This window comes from Coregonus lavaretus, assembly GCF_964263955.1.
Source record: "Coregonus lavaretus genome assembly, chromosome: 10".
Lineage (NCBI taxonomy): Eukaryota > Metazoa > Chordata > Actinopteri > Salmoniformes > Salmonidae > Coregonus > Coregonus lavaretus.
Genome location: NC_139997.1, coordinates 10,078,126 through 10,101,601, shown reverse-complemented (window position 1 = coordinate 10,101,601; position 23,476 = coordinate 10,078,126). Strand labels below are relative to the sequence as shown.

Genomic DNA, 23,476 nt, shown 5'->3' with positions numbered 1-23,476 from the left:
CTCTGGCAAATGCCAAATGTCCTGCACGGTGTTGGGCTGTAAGCACAACCCCCACCTGTGGACGTCGGGCCCTCATACCACCCTCATGGAGTCTGTTTCTGACCGTTTGAGCAGACACATGCACATTTGTGGCCTGCTGGAGCCTGGAGGTCATTTTGCAGGGCTCTGGCAGTGCTCCTCCTGCTCCTCCTTGCACAAAGGTGGAGGTGGCGGTCCTGCTGCTGGGTTGTTGCCCTCCTACGGCCTCCTCCACGTCTCCTGATGTACTGGCTTGTCTCCTGGTAGCGCCTCCATGCTCTGGACACTACGCTGACAGACACAGCAAACCTTCTAGCCACAGCTCGCATTGATGTGCCATCCTGGATGAACTGCACTACCTGAGCCACTTGTGTGGGTTGTAGACTCCGTCTCATGCTACCACTAGAGTGAAAGCACCGCCAGCATTCAAAAGTGACCAAAACATCAGCCAGGAAGCATAGGAACTGAGAAGTGGTCTGTGGTCACCACCTGCAGAACCACTTCTTTATTGGGGGTGTCTTGCTAATTGCCTATAATTTCCACCTGTTGTCTATTCCATTTGCACAACAGCATGTGAAATGTATTGTCAATCAGCGTTGCTTCCTAAGTGGACAGTTTGATTTCACAGAAGTGTGATTGACTTGGAGTTACATTGTGTTGTTTAAGTGTTCCCTTTATTTTTTGAGCAGTGTATTAGAGAGAATGATTTATTTCAGCTTTTATTTCTTTCATCACATTCCCAGTGGGTCAGAAGTTTACATACACTCAATTAGTATTTGGTAGCATTGCCTTTAAATTGTTTAACTTGGGTTAAATGTTTCGGGTAGCCTTCCACAAGCTTCCCACAATAAGTTGGGTGAATTTTTTACATTTTTTGTCATTTAGCAGACGCTCTTATCCAGAGCGACTTACAGTTAGTGAGTGCATACATTATTTTTTATTGTATTTTTTATACTGGCCCCCCGTGGGAAACGAACCCACAACCCTGGCGTTGCAAACGCCATGCTCTACCAACTGAGCTACATCCCTACCGGCCATTCCCTCCCCTACCCTGGACGACGCTGGGCCAATTGTGCGCCGCCCCATGGGTCTCCCGATCGCGGCCGGCTACGACAGAGCCTGGATTCGAACCAGGATCTCTAGTGGCACAGACCACTACGCCACTCGGGAGATTTTGGCCTATTCCTCCTGACAGAGCTGGTGTAACTGAGTCAGGTTTGTAGGCCTCCTTGCTCGCACATGCTTTTTCTGTTCTGCCACAAATGTTCTATAGGATTGAGGTCAGGGCTTTGTGATGGCCACTCCAATATCTTGACTTTGTTGTCCTTAAGCCATTTTGCCACAACTTTAGAAGTATGCTTGGGTTCATTGTCCATTTTGAAGATCCATTTGCGACCAAGCTTTAACTTCCTGACTGATGTCTTGAGATGTTGCTTCAATATATCCACATAATTTTCCTTCCTCATGATGCCATCTATTTTGTGAAGTGCACCAGTCCCTCCTGCAGCAAAGCACCCCCACAGCATGATGCTGCCACCCCCGTGCTTCACAGTTGGGATGGTGTTCTTCGGCTTGCAAGCTTCCCCTCTTTTTCCTCCAAACATATCGATGGTCATTATGGCCAAACAGTTCAATTTTTTTTATGGCGGTTTTGGAGCAGTGGCTTCTTCCTTGCTGAGCGGCCTTTCAGGTTATGTCGATATAGGACTCGTTTTACTGTGGATATAGATACTTTTGTACCGGTCTTCACAAGGTCCTTTACTGTTGTTCTGGGATTGATTTGCACTTTTCGCACCAAAGTACGTTCATCTCTAGGAGACAGAACGCGTCTCATTCCTGAGCGGTATGACGGCTGCGTGGTCCCATGGTGTTTATACCTGCGTACTATTGTTTGTACAGATGAACGTGGTACCTTCAGGCGTTTGGAAATTGCTCCCAAGGATGAACCAGACTTGTGGATGTCTACAACTTGTTTTCTGAGGTCTTGGCTGATTTCTTTTGATTTTCCCATGATGTCAAGCAAAGAGGCACTGAGTTTGAAGGTAGGCCTTGAAATACATCCACAGGTACACCTCCAATTGACTCAAATGATGTCAATTAGCCTATCAGAAGCTTCTAAAGCCATGACATCATTTTCTGGAATTTTCCAAGCTGTTTAAAAGGCAGAGTCAACTTAGTGTATGTAAACTTCTGACCCACTGGAATTGTGATAGATTATAAGTGAAATAATGTCTGTAAAGAATTGTTGGAAAATTTACTTTTTCATTCACAAAGTAGATGTCCCAACCCACTTGCCAAAACTATAGTTTGTTAACAAGAAATTTGTGGAGTGGTTGAAAATTGAGTTTAATGACTCCAACCTAAGTGTATGTAAACCTCCGACTTCAAATGTACGTACGGTCACTGTGGGGACGACGTCGTCGGTGCACTTATTGATGAAGCCGGTGACTGAGGTGGTATATGCCATTGGATGAATCCCGGAACATATTCCAGTCTGTGCTAGCAAAACAGTCATGTAGCGTAGCATCCGCGTCATCTGACCACTTCCGTATTGAGCGAGTCACTGGTGCTTCCTGCTTTAGTTTTTGCTTGTAAGCAGGAATCAGGAGGATAGAATTATGGCCAGATTTGCCAAATAGAGGGTGAGGGAGAGCTTTGTATGAGTCTCTGTGTGTGGAGTAAAGGTGGGCTAGAGTTTTTTTCCCTCTGGTTGCACGTGACATGCTGATAGAAATGAGGTAAAACGGATGTAAGTTTGCCTGCATTAAAGTCCCCGGCCACTAGGAGCACCACTTCTGGATGAGCATTTTCTTGTTTACTTATGGCCTTATACAGCTCGTTGAGTGCGGTTCGTGGTGGTAAATAGACGGCTACTAAAAATATAGATGAAAACTCTCTTGGTATATAGTGTGGTCTACAGCTTATCATGAGGTACTCTACCTCAGGCGAGCAATACCTCGAGACTACCTTCATATTAGACATCGCGCACCAGCTGTTATTGACAAAGACACACCACCACTCCTCGTCTTACATGACGTAGCAGTTCTGTCCTGCCGATGCACGGAAAACCCAGCCAACTGTATACTATCCATGTCATCGTTCAGCCACGACTTGGTGAAACATAAGATACAGTTTTTAATGTCCCGTTGGTAGGATAGTCTTGAACGGAGCTCATCCAGTTTATTCTCCAGTGATTGCACGTTGGTCAACAGAACGGATGGTAGAGGCGGGTTACCCACTCGCCGACAAATTCTCACAAGGCACCCCGATCTCCGCCCCCCTTCTTTTCTTCACGCGAATGCTGGGGATTTGGGCCTGGTCTCGGAGAACCAGTATATCCTTCGTGTCAGACTCATTAAAAAAAAATCTTCGTCCAGTTCGAGGTGAGTAATCACTGTTCTGATATCCAGAAGCTCCTTTCGGTCATAAGAAACGGTAGCAGCAACATTATGTACAAATTAAGTTACAATCAATGCGAAAAAACACAAAATAGCACAGTTGGTTAGGAGCCCGTAAAACGGCAGCCATCCCCTCCGGCGCCAAGAGTTCCGATGAAGATTTGTCTTGGTTAACAGTCTCGGTCTGTCTTACAGGTCAGTGTGTTCCTCTCCGCCACACACCGTGCGTAACTGTCCCTGCTTAATTATCCAATTACAGGCTCACCAAACACCACTATAACATGCTGCGGGGAGAGTCTGACAACATGGGATAAATAGACAACACCAGTGATAGGCTACCTCCCGGTCCAACCAGTGTTCGATCACCACCAGTAGCAGGCTAGCTCTCCATCACAGCTCTAGGCGACCCACTGAGTCAGAGGATATTTATTTTACACATTAACTCATATTGTAGAGCCGCTTACCAGATACTTAGTACAGTCTGTATGGTTAGGCCTAAGTCAATTACAACAAATGCACTAGAAATACAATTTAACCAGCTTTGTGTTTCTAGTGAAAGTGTGTCTGCCTGCCTGCCTATCTGCATGTATGTCCTGCTGTGGCAGGCTTTGGACAAGATGTTATGCAGGCTGATCCTTTGTGCAGAGCCGGTGTAATTCTCAGTCATGCCCAATCAAACACAGTGTGTGTGTGTAATCTGGTTTATAGGGCTTTGTCCCTCTGTCCCCATGCACAGACACGTAGTACATCTCACACACATCGATTGCGCAGAGGTCACAAAGGTCATGACCTAGGCCGGTTATAGGAGAAGGGCCCGTTTCACACTACAGAGCTAACTTAAACCAACCTGAGCTGTACTGTGCCGGCCTGGCTACACATTCACCATATGTGCTGGAATTGAACTGGAAAAAAGGACAGTGTGGAATAGAAAATATAATAACCAAGCCAGCACAGTACAGCTGGGACTTAACACTAATGCTTTCACAGGCACCAAAACGATATAAATGTGTTTCCTTTTTTCTTTCAAATCTCTTCCTCTGCATTTCAAAGCCATTTAAAAAAGACGAACGGGCATTTGGTGCTGAATGTTCTGCCAAAATGTGAGTGAGAGAATGAATGAGAGCCAGATCCAATATTATGTTCCTCTGATAATGTCCTTCGTACATCCTGTGTTTGTTTCTGGCAGTACATTACTTACTGACAGAACGTTGTATGGTCCCCAGCCACACACACACTGCAGTGGTCCTAAAGGACATGAACCAACCAACCATTCAAAATAACACCACCCCACCCATCCTCACCAGGGCTTTCTTCTCGCAGAGGGAGTAGACAGCCTCCAGTCTGGGGTCTGAGTGCATGGGGTGAGAGTACATCCTGTGTTCGAACGCCTCCACCTTCTGGATGATCTTCTTCAGGCCTGGGTCCTTGATGCCCATGTCATCGATGGGGTCCAGCAGGGGAACTCCGTCCGGGAAGCGCTTCTGCACCTCCTGTGTGGTGGGGAAGGGACCAGAGAATGACGCATGAGAACGGCTTTAATGAAAGTTGATGAATACAATAAAACTATATACAGCGCTGGAAAAAATTAAGAGACCACTGCAAAATTATCAGTTTCTTTGGTTTTTCTATTTATAGGTATGTGTAAAAATAACATTTTTGTTTTATTCTATAAACTACTGACATTTCTCCCAAATTCCAAATAAAATGTTTGTTATTTAGAGCATTTATTTGCAGAAAATGACAACTGGTCAAAATAACAAAAAAGATGCAGTGTTGTCAGACCTCGAATAATGCAAAGAAAATAAGTTCATGTTCATTTTTAAACAACACAATACTAATGTTTTAACTTAGGAAGAGTTCAGAAATCAATATTTGGTGGAATAACCCTGATTTTCAATCCCAGCTTTCATGTGTCTTGGCATGCTCTCCACCAGTCTTTCACATTGATGTTGGGTGACTTTATGCCACTCCTGGCGCAAAAATTCAAGCAGCTCGGCTTTGTTTGATGGCTTGTTACCATCCATCTTCCGCTTGATCACATTCCAGAAGTTTTCAATGGGGTTCAGGTCTGGAGATTGGGCTGGCCATGACAGGGTCTTGATCTGGTGGTCCTCCATCCACACCTTGATTGATGACTTGGCTGTGTGGCATGGCGCATTGTCCTGCTGGAAAAACCAATCCTCAGAGTTGGGAAACAACGTCAGAGCAAAAGGAAGCAAGTTTTCTTCCAGGACAACCTTGTACGTGGCTTGATTCATGCGTCCTTCACAAAGACAAATCTGCCCGATTCCACCTTGCTGAAGCACCCCCAGATCATCACGATCCTCCAAAAAATTTCACAGTGGGTGCGAGACGCTGTGGCTTGTAGGCCTCTCCAGGTCTCCCGTCTAACCATTAGACGACCAGGTGTTGGGCAAAGCTGAAAATTGGACTCATCAGAGAAGATGACCTTACTCCTGTCCTCTACGGTCCAATCCTTATGGTCTTTTGCAAACCTCAGTCTGGCTCTTCTTTGCTTCTCATTGATAAAGGGCTTTTTTCTAGCTTTGCACGACTTCAGCCCAGCCCCTGTTTTGAACTGTCCTCGCCGTGCACTTCACCCCAGCTGCCGTTTGCCATTCTTTTTGTAGGTCACTTGATGTCATCCTACAGTTGAGTGACATTCGAATTAGTTGGCGGTCATCCCGGTCAGTAGAGTGTCGTTTTCGCCCTCTGCTGGTCTGTAGCTTTGTTGTCCCCAATGTCTGCTGCTTGACCTCGTTCTTATGAACCGCCGTCTTTGAAATTTTAAGGATGGAAGCAACCTGACGCTCATTGTATCCCTCTGCCAGTAAAGCCAGAATTGAACCTTCCTTTTCCTCACTCAAAACTTTCCCTTTCAACTCTTTTGGCATGGTCAATAGTTATTTTTTGATTAATATTACTTTTGAGGTACTATTAGCACTGTTTTTACCATCCAGCTGGTCCTATTGCAAGAGGATAGTGATGACCACAGCAGTGGTTTTTATACTTTTCCTCATTAAAATAAGATTTGGTTCAGGTGATCACCTAATCAGTACCTAATTCAGTAGAATGAGGTGTACCTGTGTTGGAATTCAACAGACACTGGAATGGAACGGCTGTCATACATGTAGAGATGCTGATTTAAGAAAAATGTGCAGTGGTCTCTTAATTTTTTCCACAGATGTATAACCGTCTCCAATGTCCCATGCAGCCTGTTTTCGTGGAATAAACGGATTTCTGAGTAGCTTTGACAATAGCGTTAATGGTTGAGAAAGGCATTGATGAACACAAGGCTGTGTGTCTCACCTGTATGGATTTCAGCATGTTTTGTCTGTTGTCATAAGGCCGCAGGTCTTTGGGGATGTAGAGACGGACTGAACTGATGGAGGTCAGGAGGCGGAGCATCACAGGAACCACCTGATCGCAAACAATATAAACAGTATATTATTTTATGTACACTACTAGTCAAAAGTTTGGACACCTACTCATTCAAGGGTTTTTCTTTATTTTACATTGTAGAATAATAGTGAAGATATCAAAACTATTAAATAACAAATATGGAATCATTTAGTAACCCAATAAGTGTTAAACATCAAAATACACTGCTCAAAAAAATTAAGGGAACACTAAAATAACACATCCTAGATCTGAATGAATGAAATAATCTTATTAAATACTTTTTTCTTTACATAGTTGAATGTGCTGACAACAAAATCACACAAAAATTATCAAGGGAAATCAAATTTTTCAACCCATGGAGGTCTGGATTTGGAGTCACCCTCAAAATTAAAGTGGAAAACCACACTACAGGCTGATCCAACGTTGATGTAATGTCCTTAAAACAAGTCAAAATGAGGCTCAGTAGTGTGTGTGGCCTCCACGTGCCTGTATGACCTCCCTACAACGCCTGGGCATGCTCCTGATGAGGTGGCGGAAGGTCTCCTGAGGGATCTCCTCCCAGACCTGGACTAAAGCATCCGCCAACTCCTGGACAGTCTGTGGTGCAACGTGGCGTTGGTGGATGGAGCGAGACATGATGTCCCAGATATGCTCAATTGGATTCAGGTCTGGGGAACGGGCGGGCCAGTCCATAGCATCAATGCCTTCCTCTTGCAGGAACTGCTGACACACTCCAGCCACATGAGGTCTAGCATTGTCTTGCATTAGGAGGAACCCAGGGCCAACCGCACCAGCATATGGTCTCACAAGGGGTCTGAGGATCTCATCTCGGTACCTAATGGCAGTCAGGCTACCTCTGGCGAGCACATGGAGGGCTGTGCGGCCCCCCAAAGAAATGCCACCCCACACCATGACTGACCCACCGCCAAACCGGTCATGCTGGAGGATGTTGCAGGCAGCAGAACGTTCTCCACGGCGTCTCCAGACTCTGTCACGTCTGTCACATGTGCTCAGTGTGAACCTGCTTTCATCTGTGAAGAGCACAAAGCGCCAGTGGCGAATTTGCCAATCTTGGTGTTCTCTGGCAAATGCCAAACATCCTGCACGGTGTTGGGCTGTAAGCACAACCCCCACCTGTGGACGTCGGGCCCTCATACCACCCTCATGGAGTCTGTTTCTGACCGTTTGAGCAGACACATGCACATTTGTGGCCTGCTGGAGGTCATTTTGCAGGGCTCTGGCAGTGCTCCTCCTTGCACAAAGGCGGAGGAAGCGGTCCTGCTGCTGGGTTGTTGCCCTCCTACGGCCTCCTCCACGTCTCCTGATGTACTGGCCTGTCTCCTGGTAGCGCCTCCATGCTCTGGACACTACGCTGACAGACACAGCAAACCTTCTTGCCACAGCTCGCATTGATGTGCCATCCTGGATGTGCTGCACTACCTGAGCCACTTGTGTGGGTTGTAGACTCCGTCTCATGCTACCACTAGAGTGAAAGCACTGCCAGCATTCAAAAGTGACCAAAACATCAGCCAGGAAGCATAGGAACTGAGAAGTGGTCTGTGGTCACCACCTGCAAAACCAGTCCTTTATTGGGGGTGTCTTGCTAATTGCCTATAATTTCCACCTGTTGTCTATTCCATTTGCACAACAGCATGTGACATTTATTGTCAATCAGTGTTGCTTCCTAAGTGGACAGTTTGATTTCACAGAAGTGTGATTGACTTGGAGTTACATTGTGTTGTTTAAGTGTTCCCTTTATTTTTTTGAGCAGTGTATATTTTATATTTCAGATTCTTCAAATAGCCACCCTTTGCCTTGATGACAGCTTTGCACACTCTTGGCATTCTCTCAACCAGCTTCACCTGGAATGCTTTTCCAACAGTCTTGAAGGAGTTCCCACATATGCTGAGCACTTGTTGGCTGCTTTTCCTTCACTCTGCGGTCCGACTCATCCCAAACCATCTTAACTGGGTTGAGGTCGGGTGATTGTGGAGGCCAGGTCATCTGATGCAGCACTCATTCACTCTCCTTCATGGTAAAATAGCCCTTACACAGCCTGGAGGTGTGTTGGGTCATTGTCCTGTTGAAAAACAAATGATAGTCCCACTAAGCCCAAACCAGATGGGATGGCATATCGCTGTAGAATGATGTGGTAGCCATGCTGGTTAAGTGTGCTTGAATTATAAATAAATCACAGACAGTGTCACCAGCAAAGCACCCCCACACCATAACACCTCCTCCTCCATGCTTTACGGTGGGAAATACAAATGCGGAGATCATCCGTTCACCCACACCGCGTCTCACAAAGACATGGCGGTTGGAACCAAACATCTCAAATTTGGACTCCAGACCAAAGGACACATTTCCACTGGTTTAATGTCCATTTCTCGTTGTTTCTTGGCCCAAGCAAGTCTCTTCTTCTAATTGGTGTCCTTTAGTAGTGGTTTCTTTGTAGCAATTCGACCATGAAGGCCTGATTCACACGGTCCCCTCTGAACAGTTGATGTTGAGATGTGTCTGTTACTTGAGGTCAGTGAAGCGTTTATTTGGGCTGCAATTTCTGAGGCTGGTAACTAATGAACTTATCCTCTGCAGCAGAGGTAACTGGGACTTCCATTCCTGTGGCGGTCCTCATGAGAGCCAGTTTCATCATAGCGCTTGATTGTTTTTGCGACTGCACTTGAAGAAACGTTCAAAGTTCATGAAATGTTCCGTATTGACTGACCTCCATGTCTTAAAGTACTGATGGACTGTCATTTCTCTTTGCTTATTTGAGCTGTTCTTGCCATAATATGGACTTGGTCTTTTACCAAATAGGGCTATCGTCTGTAACCCCCCCCCCCACACACACAACCTTGTCACAACAAGAACGAAAGAAATTCCACAAATTAACTTTTAAGAAGGCACACCTGTTAATTGAATGCATTCCAGGTGACTACCTAATGAAGCTGGTTGAGAGAATGCCAAGCGTGTACAAAGCTGTCATCAAGGCAAAGGGTGGCTACTTTGAAGAATCTCAAATATAAAATATATTTTGATTTGTTTAACACTTTTTGGGTCACTAAATGATTCCATATGTTTTATTTCATAGTTTTGATGTCTTGACTATTATTCTACAATGTAGAAAATAGTAAAAATAAAGAAAAACCCAGGAATGAGTAAGTGTGTCCACTTTTGACTGGTACTGTATACAGTTAATCTATAAATATATTAGTATCTATTTAGTATCCAACATGGTAGCTGTCATCGACTGCAGCAGAAGATCCTGAACTCCTAATGGGGTTTTTAAACAGATATACAGAACTAAAATGCAATCCTGACTGCTGCTATGTCTACAAGTCTGAGCAATCTTTATTTTGGCACAAACTGAAGAGCACCTGATTCAACTAATCAACCTTTCCAGTTTAAATCCAATGTGTTCCCCTGGCCTGTACTTCCAGTTAATGCATCGTAACGCGTTTAGCAGGAGCTAGCCCAGCGAGCAGGACCAGGCAGCGTTTCAGCTGGAGTTTATGGGCTCCTCGGAGATAATGAGACGAGGCAGCCAGGCAGCTGAAGTACTCTAGATCTAGACACAGAGCTCAGAGGAGTTTAGGACTGGATGACAGCACTAAATACCACAAGACACTGGGACTCTAAAGGGACTAGTGTACAATGGAGGACAAATGTGCCGTAACCGGAGAGGCAGTTTTAATGCATGGAATTTGGCAGACCTGGGTTCAAATACTATTTGACATCTTTCAAATACTTTGAGTGTATGCTTTTAGCCTGCCTGGAGTGCCAGGTGGTGGGCGGGGTTTGTACTTTAGGGGCTGTTCTATTGGTCAATTAAGCCAGGCAAACTTAACTCAAATGTGCAGCAGCAACAGCTAATGCAATCAGATAAAAAATAACACTGTGGGACAAGTGTGTGAATATGAACTAAGTTTGGAAGGTGTTTATATTACAGGGAGGGTTACAAAACCAAATGTTTTGAACGAGGGCCATTTTTCCCGACCACACCATGTATGGTATGTTTCAATGTGAGAATGAAGGAACGTCTAAGATGGCTCTAAATTAGATAAAATTATAGATAATTTCGCTCTTAAAATCAAGAGATGTTGCCATAGAGATACAATATAGCCTAACAGTGTTCCATTTAATGATGTGGTTGTTGCTTTAAGTTTGAGGGAAGCTCTCTAGGACACAGCACAGCAGCAGTTTGACCATTAACGACTTGGCCATGTTTGATTTCCTTCAGTCTCAAGGACAGTTAGTAACCCCTCACATAATGATTGTGTGTGGTCTACATTCTAGAACACAATGTAGGATTCCATCCTACTGCTGACCACCAAACTAGGAGTATATAGTGTCCAGTCGTCACAGCAATGCATACACATCGGCTATTTCTCAATTGGTGCCTATTAAGTCTATGACCCTGTGTGAGGCCATACAGGGTCAAAAGTAGTGCGCTAGACTAGGGAGCCATTTCTGATAGACATGGGGTCTCCCATCATATGCACACCTGCATTTCTCCCTTCTCCCCAGTGGCAGCAGGTTTTGCAGCCTCTGTAGCTGCATTCTTCACACTCTCCTGACTACAGTGGACCAGCACCTCCACCACGTAGAGAGGGTCTGCATCACCTGTACTGGCCTGGAGAAGGAAACATACATACTCAACATGGGGACGACACTAAGCTGAAGGACAACACACACGCTATAAAAACACAAGCTATAACAAACGATCTACTTTGTAGTTACTTTAAATACTAATGTTATGTTTTCAAAGACATTCTCCGATAACATTCATGGTCCTCTGTAGCTCAGCTGGTAGAGAACGGCGCTTGTAACGCCAGGGTAGTGGGTTCGATCCCCGGGACCACCCATACACAAACATTTATGCACGCATGACTAAGTCACTTTGGATAAAAGCGTCTGCTAAATGGCATATTATTATTATTATTATTTTATTATTACCTTGACGTTTGACTTCTTTGAGAAATTAACGACCACGCCCCATCCAAAGTCAACATCTTCGTTTTTGACCTGTAAAAAAGGGTCAACGTTATAGGCACATCTGTATGTTCAGCAATAACCCTTATAGTTCCTTATCTGAGCAAAACTAAGTTGGTATAATGTCTTGTATCTGCGTAAGCCCTATTAAACAGAACATAAAGACAAAGTAGATGGGAAATGGTGGAGCACATTTTGTCTATGTGGTTGTGTTATATAGTACGTTTTCAGTTGGTGGTGAAGGCTGTGGTATGAGTGATATTTGTTTCTAACCTTGACCAATCTGCCAGGCTGGAGGAAGGGAAGGCAGTATTTGGGTTTGTGGACGAACTCTTCGATCTCTTTGCCCAGTTTAGCCAACTGCTGGCGGATCTTATAGTAAGTGACCACACTCTCCTCGTTGGGGATCTCTATGGCGTTATACATCTTTTCCAGCTTTGCCATCTCTGTGGAGTTCAAACAGAGGTCAATCACACCCAGAGAAAAACTAGAATGGGGATTCCCGTACTCTCTTCTAATTCTATTTCTATGGTGATCATAGCTAACTGAACACATTGTCCACAGCAGTGGTCAAACGATACCGAAATAGCATCTGATGTTGACATGTACACAGTGTAGAAAACATTAAGAACACCTTCCTAATATTGAGATGATTGCTTGCCAGTCCATGCATCAATACCGGTATAGGTAAAATACGGTTTACCGGCCAGCCCTAAGCGGCATCAGTAAGGGATTATAGCTTTCACCTGGATTCACCTGGTCAGTCTATGTCATGGAAAGAGCAGGTGTTCATGTTTTGTACACTCAGTGTATAGGGTTCAGATGATCAAAGATAAAACATGCACTTACAAAGCTTTACTTAGCCAGACCAAATCAACTGAACAGTCTATTGAAATCAATCTCGTCTATTCATTTGAATAAAGCACCACTGGCAGGAGAATTCCTATGAAAGAGGATCAGAGAATTACATATAGGACTAGACTTGAGAAGTTGTCTGTACTCACTCTCTACGACCCCGGGCACAGCCCTGTAGTGCTGAAACTGGTAGAAGGACTTCTCCAGCATGTACTCTGGGTTGATCTCCTCCACTCGCAACAGGTTGAGAACCATGTTGTAGGTGAGGTGGAAGGCACTGTTGAGAGGGTCAGCTGAGCCCTGTGGAGAGAGGAAGGTTAGACAGGTAGGTATTCAGCAGGTTGAGAACCATATTGTAGGTGAGGTGGAGCAGGGGAGAGGAAGTAAGGCTGGGCGATATATTGAATGAATTCGATTAAATAGAATGCGTGTTTTTGGTATTTTTTGTTTTTATGAGCGTTTATGTCTGCTTGTTCTCATGTTGTCTTTTTGGTCTCATCTCCTTCGCGCCTTCTGTGCTGTGCACCTTCCCATTTACACCAGAGATATGTATATAATGACGAGATGCTCATGTCTCCGCCCTCATAATGGGAGTCGTTGTCCCAATGGCTGAAAGGCAGGTGACAAACTTAGGTCCAAAACAAGCCCATAGAAACGCATTTGGCTTATTTTGGACAGATTTTGGCGAGAGGGAAGTATCTCGCTTTGCCTCTTCCTCTCGGTTTACACACACGCCAAGCCCCTCCGCCTGCCACTCACAACAACAAAGTTAAGAGATCACTTCTTCCTCTCTGACAACCGGTTTCAACTCGCTATTTGCATTTGAGGTTTGGTCCAACAGAATCAGTCATATAGACACCAAATCACATTGAGACATAATTTTATTGTAATAGAGGAGAAGTTAACCTTTCTAACGATACCCTTTTTATGTCCCAACTCCTCAAATTGCGCACAGAGCAGACACTACTAAAACAGGAGTATCAATGAACATTGATTATGGAAAATGTATGCTCAGTTTGCGGTTCCACGTACCGCTAGCAGCATTTTAGCCAAAGACTTATACTAGCTGTCTAGTCTGTTCTATAAATGTGTAATAAGCATAAAACCCAATTATATAAGGAATTGGTAACTTCTCATTCTGAGAAATAAGGTAGGCCATTGATTTCAACATCTGAACAAATTGGACTGGCTAGCATGCTGTTCAAATGGTTGGAGATGGACAGAAGGGTGTTCATAACAATTCACCTGTTCTGCCTTGTTTGCAAGCAAATTGATCCAAGTAGGCTAAACTTGAAGTATAAAGATCAGCTGGCTACTCACTAGCACTTCTTATCAGTGCTTGACTTGGACTGAAAGTGATTCCGGTACTCATTTTGGGTGCTGGTACTGTTTATAATTAGGTGCAGGATCTTCTATAAAACGGAACAGGTGCTCAAGAAGTAGAACATTTGAGGTGTCGTAACTCAGCTCCGGCCCAAGTCAAGCATTGCTTCTTATCCCTTGCGCAAATAGCCTAGTTGTGTCTGTTCCGAGCTTACTGGTGCTGGAAACTGAGGGCCCAGAATATTTTACACAATGTTGCAAATTCGCTAGTGCAAGCTTCAGACTGGACCCAAGTTAATAGTTGATACAACGTTTCAAGTTCCTTGCAGACAGGCCATGCGTAGCCAATGTGATTTATAGGATATGTATTTTTATCAGGATATTTTCTACCTGCAGGCTGCAGTTTTTATTTGTTGGCTTTATGTAGGCTATTTTGCATAGCTGGCAATGGCAATAGAAGTAACTTTTTAAGTTATCATTTTCATTTAGACTTGGATAGAATTTTCATTAACCACATGACAATGATTTTAAGATGTTATTATAAATTAAATTAAACTATTCAACGAAAATGTGCATATGAAAACTATAACTTGCACAAAGATTGGTAGAAATGGTAAGATAAATTGGCATTCCACATGAAAGGTTGCCGACTCGTATGATTTTATTAAAATTTTATTATTAGGTGTGTCTATACAGTATATGGAAAAATACATGTTTAAAATGTCGACCAACCGGTTGGACCTCGCCTTGTGCACAGGAGCATTGTCAAGCTGAAACAGGAAAGGGCCTTCCCCAAACTGTTTCCACAAAGTTGGAAGCACAGAATTGTCTACAATGTCATAGTATGCTGTAGCATTAAGATGTCCCTTCACTGGAACTAAGGGGCCTAGCCCAAACCATGAAAAACAGCCCCAGACAATTATTCCTCCACCAAACGTTACAGTTGGCACTATGCATTGGGGCAGGTAGCATTCTCCTGGCATTCGCCAAACCCAGATTCAATGATGGCGAGCTTTACACCACTCCAGCCGACGTTTGGCATTGCGCATGGTGATCTTAGGCTTGGTGCGGCTGCTCGGCCATGGAAACCAATTTCATCAAGCTCCCGACGAACAGTTCTCGTGCTGACGTTGCTTCCAGAGGCAATTTGGAACTCGGTAAGGAGTGTTGCAACCGAGGACAGGCGATATTTACGCACTACGTGCTCCAGCACTCGGCGGTCCCGTTCTCTGAGCTTGTGTGGCCTACCACTTCGCGGCTGAGCTGTAGTGGCTCCTAGACGTTTCCACTTCACAATAACAGCACTTACAGTTGACCGGGGCAACTGAATTGTTGGAAAAGTGTCGTCCTATGATACTGCCAATGTTTGTCTATGGAGATTGCATGGCTGTGTGCTCGATTTTATACACCTGTCAGCAACGGGTGTGGCTGAAATAGCCGAATCCACTAATTTGAAGGGGTGTCCACATACTGTTGTATATACAGTGCAGTCAGAAAGTATTCAGAAATCTTCACCTTCTCCACGTTGTTACGTTACAGCCTTAATCTAAAATGTATTAAATACATTTTTTTACTCATCAATCTACACACAATACCCCATAATGACGAAGCAAAAACAGGTTTAGACAGAAAATCCTTATTTACATAAGTATTCAGACCCTTTGCTATGAGACTCGAAATTGAGCTCAGGTGCATCCTGTTTCCATTGATCATCCTTGAAATGTTTCTACAACTTGATTGGAGTCCACCTGTGGTAAATTCAATTGATTGGACATGATTTGGAAAGGCACACACCTGTCTATCCCACAGCTATGAAAAATGTATGCACTCACTAACTGTAAGTCGCTCTGGATAAGAGCGTCTGCTAAATGACTAAAATGTAAATGTAATGATTTGGAAAGGCACACACCTGTCTATATAAGGTCCCACAGTTGAGAGTGCATGTCACAGCAAAAACCAAGCCATGATGTCGATGGAATTGTCCATAGAGCTTCGAGACAGGATTGTGTCGAGGCACAGATCTGGGCAAGGGTACCAAAAAAGTCCTGCAGCATTGAAGGTCCCCAAGAACACAGTGGCCTCCATCATTCTTAAATGGAAGAAGTTTGGAACCACCAAGACTCTTCCTAGAGCTGGCCGCCCGGCCAAACTGAGCAAACGGGGGAGAAGGGCCTTGGTCAGGGAGGGGACCAAGAACCAGATGGTCACTGACAGAGCTCCAGAGTTCCTCTGTGGAGATGGGGGAACCTTTCAGAAAGACAATCATCTCCGCAGCACTGCACAAATCAGGCCTTTATAGTAGAGTGGCCATGCGGAAGCCACTCCTCAGTAAAAGGCACGACAGCCCACTTGGAGTTTGCCAAAAGACACCTAAAGGACTCTCAGACCATGCGAAACAAGATTCTCTGGTCTGATGAAACCAAGATTGAACTCTTTGGCCTGAATGCCAAGTGTCACGTCTGGAGGAAACCAAGCGTCACGTCTGGAGGAAACCTGGCACCATCCCTATGGAGAAGCATGGTGGTGGCAGCTGTTTTTGGGATGTTTGTCAGCGGCAGGGACTGGGAGACTAGTCAGGATCGAGGGAAAGATGAACGGAGCAAAGTACAGAGAGATCCTTGATGAAAACCTGCTCCAGAGAGCTCAGGACCTCAGACTTGGGCGAAGGTTCACCTTCCAACAGGACAACAACCCTAAGCACACAGCCAAGAAAACGCAGGAATGGCTTCGGGACAAGTCTCTGAATGTCATTGAGTGGCCCAGCCAGAGCCCGGACTTGAACCCGATCGAACGTCTCTGGAGAGACCTGAAAATAGCTGTGCAGCGATGCTCCCCATCCAACCTGACAGAGCTTGAGAGGATCTGCAGAGAAGAATGGGAGAAACTCCCCAAATGCAGGTGTGCCAAGCTTGTAGTGTCATACCCAAGAAGACTCGAGGCTGTAATCGCTGCCAAAGGTGCTTCAACAAAGTACTGAGTAATGGGTCAGAATCCTTATGTAAATGTAATATTTCAGTTTAAATCTTTTATAAATGTGCAAATATTTCAAAAAAACTGTTTTCGCTTCGTCATTATGGGGTATTGTGTGTAGATAAATGAGGGTGCTGGTAACGTAACAAAATGTGGAAAAAGTCAAGGGGTCTGAATACTTTCCGAATGCAGTGTATATCGTGAATCACACAAGTTTGAAAATAATCTGATATGATTTCTAGGCCTTATCGCCCAGTCCTAAGAAAATGGTCATTCAGCTGATCATTCAGTAGACACTCATGTCATAAGGAAAGATGAGTAACTCCGTGAACGTATGGTACAAAAGACCAAGTCATGCTTTTCAATGAGGAACATTGGAATTTCAGATCAATTGACTGAATTGAAATCGAGGGTTTGACTACAACACTGATTCAATGCATGTAATAAGGAGAGCTGAGCAACTCATGGTACAGTTTAAACTGAACAGACCTTGAATCAGTTAAACATTGTCATCACGTCCTACTGACAACTCCTGTGGTGAGGGACTGAAACATGAACGTGGAGTTATGCCCTGCCATTGAAATCAATACCAGCTGTTGGTGAGGGACTTACAGGGGCAATCTACAGTTGCTACATCCATTTCGGGACATATAAATTTATGATATGTACCCATTGATTCTTGAAGAATATAACGTCTAAATGCCTCATGAGCTGTCTTACCCCATCAGAACCCAAAATATAAGCTTGTAAATGTAAACAAACCATATATAGCCAGAAAACAAACATGGTTAAAACTATAATTTTGATAGCCCTTGCATCCATAGCTCTATGAATGAGAGTGGTTACATTTCTCCAGCCCCATCCGTCAGCTTTTACCGAAAGTGTGACAGGAAAGGCACTTTGTTATTGTTTCAACTGTTTGAGACCACTCATCAACAATGCCAAGGGCAGTTTGAGTTTCGCAAATCGAAAGTCTCAGCGAGCGATTACAACAGTACAGTAAGAAGAGAAATTAGATCTTCTACAGTGGGGCCAGATCATTTAAAATGGGACATTTCACTCCCTGCCATTAATCTGTCATGTGTTAGGACCAAGATAAACTGCCCCTTGGCTCATTAAAGACCCTGTTGTGCAAGCCTAAATGGACCTCAACTCAGGACCAACAACCCAAGGTACCAGAGCAGAGACATGGAGGACTGACTTATCCCAGAGACAACTTCAACACATGGAGAGTAAGATGTTTAAGGTGCCAGTTAACCAAACCAAGGCTCCAGAGGTCCCTGATCATATCATGACTCCCTATGCATAATTTCTACAGAACTCCAAAATGGATCAGGAAGGGGGTTGAGGTTTGAACGTGTAAGTCAGTTAATCAAACAAAGAGTCCTTAGGTACCTGATTATATCACAGCTCCTTAGAGTTTAGGAGAAGTGTTTGGTTGCGGCTGAGTGAGTTTGTAAATGACCCGAGGGTCAGGAAGGTGCTACAGGTTTGGAGATGTTTTTCTGGAGATGTTTTTCTTTGGGGTTGTGTTTGGCTGTGGAGCATGTTCGTAAATGATCCGAGGGCCGGGAAGGAGCTCTATGACCCAGTACACAACCCCAAAACGAGTTACTCACTCTCCCACTGCAGCTCAGGAGGATATGAGGGTCGGCTCAGGTTGTTCTTGTAAATCCATTACTCTCTCCACCCCCCTCATTGCAATCAATCACAGAGCCTGTATGTCACTTGGACAGCGTGTGGAGGGGAGAGATTGAGTCGTTTTAAGAACACTTGGGGAGATGTGTTGGCACGAGAACCATTGTGACATCATCCCAACAGGGGGTTATATATTATTGCAACGTTCCAAGAGTTACTGGTCTGGTGCTGAACGGGTTTTACAACTGGCCCAAGTCTACAGGGACTCATAACACATTTGTCTTAGTATGTACACTGTATAACGTCTAAAGATATATCAATGCCAACACTTCAGGCATCCCAATCATTTGTGTGTGCATTGACACTGTACATATACACATGGAGATAAACTATGAGAATGATTCATCTCTATGAATATGTTCCACACACGGCTGTTATTTAAAGCCCCAGTGTGCAGTCTGTTGAGGCAGTAGTACCTTGAGCAGCTGTTTCCCCACCGCAGGGCTCATCTTCTCATCAACCATGAAGATAACAATCCCTCTCTCATCCATCCCTCTCCTGCCAGCTCGGCCTGACATCTGGATGTACTCGCCAGACGTGATCTAACATACACAGACAGAGAGAGAGAGGTGCACAACACATATGGTCTCTAATAACGGTCACACATCTGTCAAACACACACGTAGCCACGTCAATATTCACACAGAGATGTCATGTACAGGAGAATAAGGAGGAGGACCAATGAAACAAGGCAAACTGTTTTAGTTTCTAGTCACTCAAAGAAATGTGTACAGAATGCGTGAGTCATATGTCGACGCAATGATTATTTTTAGAGGTCTACATGTACATGTTCAAATGCATTTTTCTGAACCAAATACGAGCTTGAACAGTCAGCGGGGGTATGCTCCTGAAGGTAGATTGTTTTTATTTTATGCAACATTTACAATACTTGCCTACCATTCCCCCAAACACATGTAAATATTATAAATTGTGCTTCCTGTATTATACTTACGCTAAAATGTTTATTATATTCTACTGAGCCAATTTACTTTATGATTGTATTCTTAACTTTTATTGTTGTTGCATTGTCGAGAAGGAACCTGCAAGTAAGCATTTCGTTGGACGTTGTATACCATTGTGTATCCCATACATACGACTAGTAAAACTTGAAACTTTACCCTGGTGTTGCAACACCTCTTCAGAACATTAACATGGAGGAGAGCTGGAATGGCTTGATTTGCCACTTGGCTTTAAAACCCTCTGCTTTACTAACGCTGCCTGACACACATGGCCCTGATTCGGCTAATCAACAGATTTCCTTTGGTCTCTGACTGTATAAACATTCTCTGCCACGAAAATAACCAGAACAGCTGTGTTTATACCTTCGTCATTCAGATTCAATCATAATCTCTTGGGCATTTTTGGTGCCCTACATCATAAGGCCCTGATTATGAGACTGGTTCTGGACGCTCCTCTCCTCTTAAATCTCTGAGAGGGGGAAGGAGGAAGGGAGGAATGGAGGAAGAGGAGCATATGGAGCGAGATAAGAGGGGGCACTCACCCCACGAAGAGGCCCTGGATTTACTGAGGGAGGGAAGGAAAGATGGAAGGAGAGATGGAAGGAATATTGGGGAGAGATGGAAGGACAGATGGGGAGAGATGGAAGGAGAGATGAGGGAGGGAGGGGGGGAAGGAGAGATGAGGGAGGGAGGGGGGGAAGGAGAGATGAGGGAGGGGGGAAGGAGAGATGAGGGAGGTGGGGAAGGAGAGAGGAGAGGCAGGGAAGGAGAGATGGGGAGGGAGGGAGAGATGGGGGAGGGAGGGAAGGAGAGATGGGGGAGGGAGGGAAGGAGAGATGGGGAGGAGAGATGGGGAGGGAGGGAAGGAGAGATGGGGGAGGGAGGGAAGGAGAGATGGGGAGGGAGGGAAGGAGAGATGGGAGGGAGGGAGGGAGAGATGGGAGGGAGGGAGGGAGAGACGGGAGGGAGAGACGGGAGGGAGGCAGGGAAGGAGAGACGGGAGGGAGGTAGGGAAGGAGAGAGAGCAGGGAGGGAAGGAGAGATGGGGAGGGAGGGAGAGATGAGGGAGAAGGGAAGGAGAGATGGGGAGGGTGGGAAGGAGAGATGGGGGAGGGTGGGAAGGAGAGATGGGGAGGGAGGGATGGAGAGATGGGGGAGGGAGGTAAGGAGAGATGGGAAGGAGAGATGGGAGGGAGGGAGGGAGGGAGAGATGGGAAGGAGAGATGGGAGGGAGGGAGGGAGAGAGGGAGAGATGGAGGGAAGGAGAGATGGGAGGGAGGGAGGGAAGGAGAGATGGGAGGGAGGGAGGGAAGGAGAGATGGGAGGGAGGGAGGGAGGGAGGGAGGGAGGGAGGGAGGGAGGGAGGGAGGGAGGGAGGGAGGGAGGGAGGGAGGGAGGGAAGGAGAGATGGGAGGGAGGGAGGGAGGGAAGGAGAGATGGGAGGGAGGGAAGGAGGGAGGGAGGGAAGGAGAGATGTGAGGGAGGGAGGGAAGGAGAGATGGGAGGGAGGGAGGGAAGGAGAGATGGGAGGGAGGGAAGGAGAGATGGGAGGGAGGGAAGGAGAGATGGGTGGGAGGGAGGGAGGGAGAGAGGGAGGGAAGGAAGGAGAGATGGGAGGGAGGGAGAGAGGGAGAGATGGGAGGGAGGGAGGGAAGGAGAGATGGGAGGGAGGGAGGGAAGGAGAGATGGGAGGGAGGGAGGGAAGGAGAGATGGGAGGGAGGGAGGGAAGGAGAGATGGGAGGGAGGGAGGGAGGGAGGGAAGGAGAGATGGGAGGGAGGAGGGAAGGAGGATTGGGAGGGAGGGAGGGAAGGAGAGATGGGAGGGAGGGAGGGAAGGAGAGATGGGAGGGAGGGAGGGAAGGAGAGAGGGAAGGAGAGATGGGAGGGAGGGAGGGAGGGAAGGAGAGATGGGAGGGAGGGAGGGAAGGAGAGATGGGAGGGAGGGAGGGAAGGAGAGATGGGAAGGAGAGATGGGAGAGATGGGAAGGAGAGATGGGGGAGGGATGGAGAGATGGGGAGGGAGGGAAGGAGAGATGGGGAGGGAGGGAAGGAGAGATGGGAAAGGGAGGGAAGGAGAGATGGGAGGGAGGGAGAGATGGGAGGGAAGGAGAGATGGGAGGGAGGGAAGGAGAGATGGGAGGGAGGGAAGGAGGGAGGGAGGGAAGGAGAGATGTGAGGGAGGGAGGGAAGGAGAGATGGGAGGGAGGGAGGGAAGGAGAGATGGGAGGGAGGGAGGGAGAGAGGGAGGGAAGGAAGGAGAGATGGGAGGGAGGGAGAGATGGGAGGGAGGGAAGGAGAGATGGGAGGGAGGGAGGGAAGGAGAGATGGGGAGGGAGGGAGGGAAGGAGAGATGGGGAGGGAGGGAGGGAAGGAGAGATGGGGTGGGAGGGTGGGAAGGTGAGATGGGTGGGAGGGGAGGGAAGGAGAGATGGGAGGGTGGGAGGGAGGGAGGGATGGAGTGATGGGAGGAGGAGGGAAGGTGGATTGGGTGGGAGGGTGGGAAGGTGAGATGGGTGGGTGGGAGGGAAGGAGTGATGGGAGGGTGGGTGGGAAGGTGAGAGGGAAGGAGAGATGGGAGGGAGGGAGGGTGGAAGGAGGATGGGTGGGTGGGTGGGATGGTGTGATGGGGTGGGTGGGAGGGAAGGAGAGATGGGAAGGAGAGATGGGGTGAGATGGGAAGGTGTGTGGGGGTGGGATGGAGAGATGGGGAGGGAGGGAAGGAGAGATGGGGAGGGAGGGAAGGAGAGATGGGAAAGGGAGGGAAGGAGAGATGGGAGGGAGGGAGAGATGGGTGGGTGGGTGAGGATGGGAGGGAGGGAGAGATGGGTGGGAAGGTGAGATGGGTGGGGTGTTGGGAGGGAGGGAGGGAAGGTGAGATGGGAGGGAAGGAGTGATGGGTGGGAGGGAAGGAGTGATGGGTGGAGGGTGGGTGGGAGGGAAGGAGAGTTGGGGAAGGTGGTGGGAGGAGGATTGGGAGGGAAGAGAGATGGGAGGGAGGGAAGGAGAGATGGAGGGTGGGAAGGAGAGATGGGAGGGTGGGTGGGAAGGAGTGGTGGGAGGGTGGGTGGGTGGATGGGAGGGTGGGAGGGTGGGTGGGTGGAGAGATGGGAGGGAAGGAGAGGTGGGAAGGGAGAGGTGGGAGGGAGGGAAGGAGAGGTGGGAGGGAGGGATGGTGAGGTGGGAGGGAGGGAGGAGTGTGGGGGAGGGAAGGAGAGATGGGAGGGAGGGAAGGAGAGATGGGAGGGAGGGAAGGAGAGTGGGAGGGAGGGAAGGAGAGATGGGAGGGAGGGAAGGAGAGATGGGAGGAGGGAAGGAGAGATGGGAGGGAGGGAAGGAGAGATGGGGAGGAGGGAAGGAGAGATGGGGGGAAGGAGAGATGGGGGAAGGAGAGATGGAGAGATGGAGAGATGGAGAGATGGGGGGAAGGTGAGATGGAGTGATGGGGGAAGGAGTGATGGGGGGGAAGGAGAGATGGGGAGGGGGGGAAGGAGAGATGGGGGGAGGGAAGGAGGGATGGGGAAGGAGGGAGGGAGGGAAGGAGAGATGGAAGGAGAGACGGGGAGAGGAGAGACGGGGAGAGGAGAGATGGAAGGAGAGATGGAAGGAGAGACGGGGAGAGGAGAGATGGAAGGAGAGACGGGGAGAGGAGAGATGGAAGGAGAGACGGGGAGAGGAGCGATGGAAGGAGAGACGGGGAGAGGAGAGATGGAAGGAGAGACGGGGAGAGGAGCGATGGAAGGAGAGACAGGGATAGGAGAGATGGAAGGAGAGACGGGGAGAGGAGAGATGGAAGGAGAGACGGGGAGAGGAGAGATGGAAGGAGAGACGGGGAGAGGAGAGATGGAAGGAGAGACGGGGAG

General features: G+C 46.9%; 1 protein-coding gene across 1 annotated transcript in view; it reads right to left on the bottom strand.

Moving 5' to 3' along the window:
- The window catches only part of LOC311136166 (exosome RNA helicase MTR4-like), a 58,170-nt gene that overhangs the window by 14,598 nt on the left and 20,096 nt on the right, over positions 1–23,476 (bottom strand). The window contains exons 14-20 of the mRNA XM_084170257.1: positions 19,073–19,198; positions 12,815–12,965; positions 12,084–12,256; positions 11,775–11,843; positions 11,323–11,451; positions 6,726–6,836; positions 4,718–4,906 (exon numbers count right to left, since the gene is read on the bottom strand). Of these exons, the coding sequence (XP_084026383.1) occupies positions 4,718–4,906; positions 6,726–6,836; positions 11,323–11,451; positions 11,775–11,843; positions 12,084–12,256; positions 12,815–12,965; positions 19,073–19,198 (948 nt within the window). The remainder of the gene's footprint in view (positions 1–4,717; positions 4,907–6,725; positions 6,837–11,322; positions 11,452–11,774; positions 11,844–12,083; positions 12,257–12,814; positions 12,966–19,072; positions 19,199–23,476) is intronic.